The 9,069-nt window shown below is 38.4% G+C and overlaps 1 protein-coding gene across 1 annotated transcript; it reads right to left on the bottom strand.

Moving 5' to 3' along the window:
• Positions 1-386: 386 nt before the first annotated feature.
• On the bottom strand, positions 387-4,922 carry LOC133726038 (mechanosensitive ion channel protein 1, mitochondrial-like). The gene is made up of 7 exons (XM_062153485.1): positions 4,847-4,922; positions 2,886-2,986; positions 2,142-2,249; positions 1,677-1,877; positions 1,497-1,590; positions 584-603; positions 387-473 (listed from the first exon to the last, which is right to left on the bottom strand). Exons 1-7 carry the CDS (start codon positions 4,920-4,922, stop codon positions 387-389), a joined length of 687 nt encoding a protein of 228 aa, XP_062009469.1.
• Between the last annotated feature and the right edge of the window lie 4,147 nt (positions 4,923-9,069).

Below are 9,069 nucleotides of genomic sequence, written 5' to 3' on the forward strand. Positions count from 1 at the left end.
AAGACATATTTTTGTTGTCTGAATGGATTCCCAACAACAAATTTTTCCTGATTTCTGTGGTTGTTAAGTTGATCCAACAACATATTTGGCTTTGATTTTGTGGTTGCCTCGTATTTCAGATGAAACATATTTGTATTCTTGTTGTGTGAAAAACATGTAATCTGAAAATTGCAAAATACCATATATTCACCAAATCTGGAATCCAAGTACAAAAATACCAATATTCAATCTGTCATTGCAGCCAAAGTACATGCATCCAAAACTATACTAATCCTAAGGCAAAAACCTACTATCTAGAGCAATTATACTAATCTAGGATATGGATGATGCATGTCCAAAAGCACATATCTATGCACTAATTATTAGGTGCTGTTCATCACGGAATTCTATGGGTTCTGTGGGTTATCAACAAGCAAAAATGCAACCATCCGGTTCTTAGCCAAGGCATTCCTAAGACAACATTTCAACCTCTCCTGCACAGATGAAATTTTTAACAGTGAAATAAAGAAACATTGAAGTTGAATAATATAGGCAGCAATAATAGCTTGTTGGTCAGTCAAAAGAGAAAGAAAATGAAAGTTACCTTCTCGTGTAAATGACCATCTGCAATTATCAAAACAAGTTGTATGTAATCAATTCAGCAACACTCTAGGCAGCATCATCTAACCTGTTATACGGTCTGAAGGTTTTGGCATGAATATTCGTGGAGGGCATTGGAGGACCTACCATCCCAAATTCGACAAGTCTCATCATCTGATGACCTACAAATGGGATTGAGGACAAAGTAACAGCAAAGGGATTTCAAGTACTGTTTCGATAAATGCCAAGTGATAAAATAACAACCACAACCAACATGTTTCAAATAATTGTTTCTGAAAACTTGATAAGAGTTGCAAACTGCATAGTATTAGGGATTTACTTTACACGAAAATGTTTCCAAATCATGCTATTTAGTGGAATCATTTCACACATAGAGAACAACCAAGTAGAGGGAAGCAACATCAGAGAGCAATAAATCTTAGAATGGGGCTTATGATAAAATTTGGTAAATTGCACTAAGCATTGAACTAAATGCAATAGCAGTCACAGTTCTAGTATGGCCCTGCAGAACCAAAATGGGATATCCATCTGGCAAACGCCACTGCAAGTAAAGATAACTATCCAATTAAAATGAAGCAGATGTGACCAAAGTATTGTTTGAACTCACAGCCAAGTCAGTAATGTCACACTTTGATTCATATAACCAGAAAGGTAAGTAAATTAATAAAGGAAACAAATAATTCAATGCCAGAGTCAATTTCCACCCATGATCCTATTTAGCTCCCTTGCTATTTGTTAAAACAAAACCATGACAAACTGGTCAAGTATGCAGCAACTCACATTCACCAAAAACTCTTTTCTGTATGGTTAGCAGTCAGGAAAGTATATCTTCAAAGAGACACCAAAATGCAGAGTTCCAACTTGTAAGTTGCGTGACTATGTAGTGGTCATATCACCATAGGTGCTGCCCAACTTGGCGCCATGCCTCTTAATTATCTTGATCGACCGCAAAAGGATATCTTCTTCTGTAGAGAATAACTCATCCTTGCTCTGTAATTACAAAATGAACATTAAAACAGATGCTAAAGTAGTAGCTATAACAAGAATACTGGAAGTAGTAGGGACGCAGGGATTACCATCTGTTCTCCAAATGAGCTCTCTAGACGAGAAAGGAAACAATAAGGCACCTCCTTTCCCAAGAAAACCTTCGGGTGTGATCTAAGCATGCTTTTTATATCATCTGATATCTGGGGAACCTTATCCAAATCATCATTGATTTGCAGGGGAATTCTGGTGACGACACCACGCCATTGAGCACGTGACTTGTTCACAATCACCTACCAAATTTTACAGAAAATATTCTTGGATATATTGCAATAAACATTCCAAAGTATAAAGTAGCTAAAACAATCAAGCCACCGTCTTAATATTAAGCCATGCCCAGGTCCTACGTGTAGAATATACTTTGGTGATTTAAGCATGATTGTTGGTTTTTGAGTATACTGGGTGCCCATTTGCAAGTGTTGTTTACTAAAGCACATGATGAGTATCAGAAGCCAGAAGGAACAAAAGAAAGAAGTGAAAAAGAGAAAAGTACTCACCTGACTAGAAAAGAGGGAATTGGGAACTATCACTGGGAACTTCTCAGCATTCAGTAATGAAGTGGTTGTAAGTCCCATATCCACCACTTGACCTTCTATGGACCCAGCCTGCACAATAAACAATGACTTTTAAGTTTAACATCGTGAAGAAAAGATGTACAACAACCAGCAAGTAGATTTTGAACAAATACACAAAAATAAGTTGTGCCCAATAAATGACAGATCTTATTATAAATAAGACACTGATCATGCTTGAATAATAATTTCACATCTTCATAGGAAGTTATAAACATTAACGGTAACACTATTTGGTTGAATAGCAATTTGACATATAAATGAGATCTTCATATCTTGAATGGCTAACCATTAAGAAACAAGTGTAAATTTATTCAATTTTAGTTTGAGATCATTGCACAACGTCACTAAATAAGGGCTGCCTGCCAGATGCACAATACTTGGATTGATCTCTTAAGATAATTGAAAACCAGTCAACAAATAAAAAAAATCTACTTTGGGTATTTGGGGATGGCTGTGACTTAAGCAGACATCGAGATACGGTATAAACCTTGAATGTTTCTCTTATCTCACTCTGGTACTGCGATAAAAAAATATCACTCACAGCATGTTCTCTAACTAGAATCACAAGAAACCTATGCTTATGAAACATTTTGCCAATCTAATAGATTGAATGGGATTAACTAAAATGCATCAACAAACACACTGCATGAATGCATAGCAACATACCTTTATTGTATCACCTAGTGAAAAGGGCTTTGTAAATTGCATAGATAAACCATTCAGCACATTGCCAAGGACATCTCTGGCAGCGAAAGCAGTAGCAACTCCTGCATAAAACATGCAGGGCAGAAAATGTCAGATCTTAATAAGATCAGGTTCTGGATATCATTTGACAGTATTGATTGGCTAAAGGATGAATCCCAAGAAAATCAATCTAACAAAGGAATTTTAGGTGTGACTTAACCTTCAGGTGTAATCTAAAGAAACCAACAACAATCTTTACTTGGAGGGCAGTAGGCTCTGTGGAGAACAACAAATTAATTTGACGGGTTGTAGTCAAGATTCGGTGAAACCATTTGGGTTTTTCTTGGATTGAAGAAGAAACCCAAGATTCGGTGAAAGCTTCCATCTTTAGGAGACGAAGCTCACCGTCATTAGAGCCGGAGAGAGCGAACCAGCCGTCAGGAGTGATAGACTAGAGAAGGTTTTCGCTGTGGTTTGGCTTATGAGAACTGGCGTGGAACTGCATACGCCCGGAGAAGGAGATAGGGGTTCATATCTCCCCTGTTGGGACATAATGATTTAGGGTTTATCTATTTCAAAGTCTGCATGAGGAACCAATATCAATCTACAAGAAGAAAAATCATGAGCAAAATGTGAGAAATCAGACAAACCCCAAAGGTAGAAGAACACTAAACGCCCAAATTGAAACCATTGTCTTTGGAAGAGAAGTCTTCCGGTTCCGGGGACTGGATTTGAACATGATTTTCGAAGAGAATTTAATTGAGAGAGATTCTAGGGATTTTGGGTTTCGGGGAAGCAAACGAGAGGTGGAGAGAGAAAATGGGGATTTTGTGTGGCTGAAAGAGTGAGCCGAGATGGGAAGGAGTAAATGTAATGCCAAAAAAGACTTGGAAAAAAAAAAGTGAAACTCACCTTCTTCACACAACACAATTGTGTTGTCTGAGTATCACCCCCATTGACTAGTCAGCTAGGGTCTCGGCATTTTGAGAGGGAAAGGACTAGAACTTCTTGGAGGGAATTCCAAATATTTTCTTAGGGTTAGATCTGAAATATCCCCATATTTTACAACAACATATAAGTGTTGTCTGTATCTAATCATATTTTCAAAATGAAACAAGTATGGTTTCTCCGTGTATTCAGACAACACATTTAATTTATATGTCGTCTGAAAAACTCAGACGACAGAAAACAATTTTTATGTCGTCTGAAGTGTGTCGTCTGATGGACTTTTTGGCATAGTGACGAGGTACTGACCCATCACTCGACGAGGATCCATACACTTGGCCGCGTTAGTGGTATACTGTGAGTGGACCTTTGATTTTAAATGATGTGTGCGAATATTTTCTGAATTATTGATTTATTTAATTATCATTTTATCTATCGAGCACATTATTTGGTTTTGGATTATAATATTGGCATTAATTGGTTTTCCATTATGAATTTCGGATATGAGTTTTTCTATGCTCGGTTTTGAATTTATGATTTATGACAATTTTCAATGAATTATTCTCCTATGGGATTTTCATAATTAAATATATTTCTATTCGTCAATTTGAGATTTCTGAAAGATTTTCGAAATGACATTTCGATGGTATTATATTTCTTGTTTACTTATCGACTTTTGATTTGGCATTGGGAATGCCGTAGCGATGATTTCATATTTGGTTTTGTTTTTTATTTATGATTCTTAATTTGGTCTCGCTTATTTGTTATTGATTTGAGATTATTTTGACGTATGGGACACGTCGTGATTTAATTGAATTATCATGAGATTTACTGAGTACGGCTGGGAATTGTGCTCATGTTTTTTTTTGCGAGATTTTGGGGAAGTTTTATGGATTTACTGATTTACTGGTTTTCAAATGTTTCATTCACCATATCTGGGTCGATTTATTTAGTTCTCCTCCTCACGTGAGTTGCAGTTGAGACTCCTTCTCACTTACTTTGTGTTTGTGGGTCGAAGTCGAGGATAGAGCCTGGGAGGCTCTCTTCATTGCATGGTGATATTTTCTTCCCCATACCTTTCTGTTACTTGACTAGTGGGACTAGTCCGATCTTGTTTAACTAGCGGGGCTTGTCTTATTTTCTTGAGTATCGGAGTTTCAGTCTTTTTACTTGGTTGTTTGTGACTAGCGGGGCTAGTCGATTTTCTTGAGTTGAACATCATTCGGATTGTTTTCCTTAATTGTTGCATGCATCGGGCTTTTAGAGGAATAAACGTGGGAAAGTATAAAAATCCCTCTTCTTTACAATTATTAATTTTTGTCCACTCACGCTAACGTTTTTATGTGCTTTCCCCCTAGGCCCTTCGGTTTCAAATGCCTATATTGCAGAGTAGCTGATTCGGCATACTAGGATTCAGGGCATAGCATCTGCTACTGTTGTTTTCTATATTGTAGGTTATTTATTGAACATGAATTCTTTCCCTATCTTAGATTGCTCTGATAACCTGCGAGACAAATGTTTTAAAATTTGGGAGTTACACTCGTGTATTTGGAATATGTTGTATTTTCGGATTCAGTTTATTGCGGAGTTGTTGTGATTTGGGGAGCAGGGTGGCACTAGGAGAATATGGTTGAATTGTTAGAAATGTGGATGTGTTTTCTACAGGTTTTTGGGTAGTCCATTTTTAGGGCTGACTCTACCGAATTTTCGGTAGAGTTATTTCTAAGGTGGGCCCCACAGGGCCACCTCGGATTTTAGGGTGAAATTAGGGGCAGGTCCTGTCATGTGTTGGGAGCGAGTTTCCAGTGACTGAGGGATTCACCAGGTTAGGATGGAATCTCCGCCAATGTAGAGCCAGGTTAAAAGACTCATATCGAAAATGGTTCGGTCAATCTCTAGAAGGTGATGCGGCAGTTGGGTTCAAGTCGTCTGGGGCATGTAATAAACGGTGCGTCCTGCGTATGGTGTTAAATCTAAGGGCGGTGGAGAGAGGTGTGCTTCTGGTGCGACTATGGCTGAAAATTGAGGGCGGCGGTGTTGTGCCTTCAACGATTGTTCGATGCCCTGTTTTGGGTGTGTTACCGATGAGGGGGAACATGACAGAACTCGCTACGGCGATGTTTGGACTCGCGACCTTGAGCGGCGGGGATCCGGAGAAGCCAAGTTGCTTCTGGAGGGAGGTGAAGCCGAATGTCAATCGGCAGAACCAAGGTTTGGAGGCCACGATCGTGAATGTTGCAGTAAAGGGCAAACCCAATGTGGGTTGGGTGCCCAAATCAGTTTTGTGGCCCAATTTACGTTGGAGGCCCAATTCTGTTTGGGGTGCCCAAACCTTCTTAAGGGTCCAAACAAAGTTGGGTGCCCCAATTCAATCCTGCTGTGGGACTTCAAGTTTTAGGCTCAAGGTCTATGGGGTTTCGGATTTGGGATCCAGGAGGATGAACTCGCCTAAACCTCCTAGCCCTAGCTTGGAAGGCATGGAGAAAATCTAATTTTGTATTGAATGCCTATTTACTCTGTCCTAGTTTTTTCATAGTTATAGGCTTGCTTTTGAATAAGTGAGCATTGGTTGTCTAATGAGTGGTGTTAGCATGCCACGTCCTAGACTTGCCCATAGAGATGGCAAGGGAATGTATGTATCCGTGCCATTTTGGCTTGAGTTGAATGAGAACTGATTTGTTGATTCAAAAAAGAGATAAAAAAGTAACTTGAACATGATAGTAAAGAGCAAAACCTTTCTAGTAGCACATGCAAGACCACTTTTGATATCAAAATTTTAAACTGTCTCTAATGAAATGCAGTTTTCAGATAACAAAAACAAAAGGAAAGGATACTTAATGGTCCCATATTACATAATACTTCTAAGCTCAGTAATTGAATACTCAAACACATCTTTGCCTGACAGCTTCTGATAAACTCCAGCTTGTATTATGTGTTGTTTTGCTCCTTAGGATCCAAAAACACCTTCAATATCTTTGATACATCAACAGATATCTGGTGCGCTTTCCAACAATCTCAGCAGGAGAGACAACATCCTCCAAAATAGCCTCGCACAAGAAAACCCAATAAGCTCATCTAGATGAAGGAGTTTCCCTATGACGACTTCATTACCGCCATGAATGGGTTTTCCGTCGAGAGCTTTTTGGGCAAAGGAAGCCACAGAAGTGTGCACAAGGCTATTCTCGATGACGGGAAGCTCGTCGACGCGGTTAAGAGGACTAAATACCTAGAGCAAACGACCTCGATTTATATGTTGAGGTCGGCGTCACGGACGTCGAATGCGGGGCGGAGATCGGATGATCAGAACTGAGAGTTCAAGGTCATCGACTTTAGGATTCGACCTCATCGAAACTCAATGCAAATAAATCTTCAAGAAACGGCGACCAAACACTGGTGGTGGTGCTCGGAAAAAGCTTCATAAGCGACAGAGTACCAATTGAATTTCATGTGTCGAGTACTAGATCGGAGCTATCCTTCTTCGGGAGGCCATCGTCTAGCACGAAGATCCAACCGAGCGACCTCATTTGTCCAACTCTGATGAGGAGAGAGGGGGAGAGAGATCGATGGCATGAGGTAGTTTATTAATTTGGTTGAGGGCATAATTGTCATTTAACACTTGAATTGGGTAGCTGAGAATTAAAAACTCTCGGTGGTGTAAATACTAAATAGGATAGTCTTGGCCTGAGCCCTAAAAAATACATTAATTCATGAGCAATGTTGAAATATGTGTAAAGTAGAGGCACTGATATGCAATGTGTCTATTTTTAGTGTTGGTTAAAATATCACACATACTCTTCAGTCATCGCTCTTAAAAGTATTTTTCATCCTCTTTGGAAGGGATGCATTTAAAAAAAAAAAAAAACATATATTTCAAGTTTTGATTAAAATGTCATCATGAGATTTGGAATAATAGCCATCTCAACCTACTTCTTCAAACAAAATATATCAAACTCTACTCCAAAAGGCAAGTAAACAGCCCCAAACAACAATCTAATGTCAAATAGTGTGAATCCTCAAAAGAAGTATATAACTGCATGTTGGCGGCTTAGAAAGACTCAGAAGAATAGAAGCAGAGGATGTAGAAGATACAGATTGGGAAAATCTGTTAGACGATGAAGGCACTCAATTTGGAGAACATGATGGAAGGTTAAAGAGATTAACATTGCCAAAAGGATGAAGATAGAGAAGAGTAGCAATAGAAGTAGAGACAAAAAGAAGATGAAGATAGAGCAGCAACAATTCCAGAATTTTGTTTGTCAGTAATAAGCAAGAAAAAGACAAAGCAGTAATTAGTCTGCAGGACAAGAAAATAATTTCTTCAAAAGACAAGGGCATAATTGTCTCTTCATGATAAAAATCGTAGTTACTGGTAAATACATTACTGAAAGTGTACTGACCGGTAATAAGCCCAAAACTAATGCCTTCTTTTGTAATAAAAAAAACATTTTTTTTTTTTGAAAGGATTGATATCATAAAATCAATAGCCGTAGAAATGGCTAGAGTCTTACAAACAAATGGCTAGAGTCTTACAAACCGCTTACACAAAAATCCGAAAAAACTCAATAAATCCTATCTAAGCGTATGCGAAAAACTCATTATGGTATAAAGGGATGCTCGCATTTAAGTAAGCCTAGTCTAACAAAAGAAAAACATCGCTCCCTAAGGCAAAAACATTCATCTAGCCCTCACTTGCCAACTCACAATTGTAGTACAAATACGAAGCTAGACACATCTCAGAAAGCTCCTATAAAAGCTACTCCTGCTATATGAGGCACATCACCTACTAAAAAAAAAAAAAAAAAAAAAAAAAAAAGGGCTAGCTCCTTTCCCCGGGAACTCGAGCTTGATGCATCATCAAAATTGTCCAGCTTGGCCTTCTTCTTCTTGTCGACTGCCCCCTCAGGCTGCATTACCTTCATCTTGGTAGCCATACCATTAGCAAGCTGCTTGTTTCTGTAATGTGAAAGCTCCAGCTGGTTCACATGGATTCAATTATTAATAAATACAATACATTAATCAACCACCTATCCAAAGAATAATTAGGTTCCTCTACTTTCTATTGATAGTCACATGCATGGTACGTTACAAGCTGGTCATGGAAACATAAAGTCTTAATTCAATAATGTTGCCGTGGAAAAATAAAAAAGTATAGTTTTTTAGATTGACTTGAAATAATAATATATGTAAAGTAGAGTAACATGCAATGCGTCTATTTTTAATT

Source organism: Rosa rugosa, chromosome 1 (genome assembly GCF_958449725.1).
Source record: "Rosa rugosa chromosome 1, drRosRugo1.1, whole genome shotgun sequence".
Lineage (NCBI taxonomy): Eukaryota > Viridiplantae > Streptophyta > Magnoliopsida > Rosales > Rosaceae > Rosa > Rosa rugosa.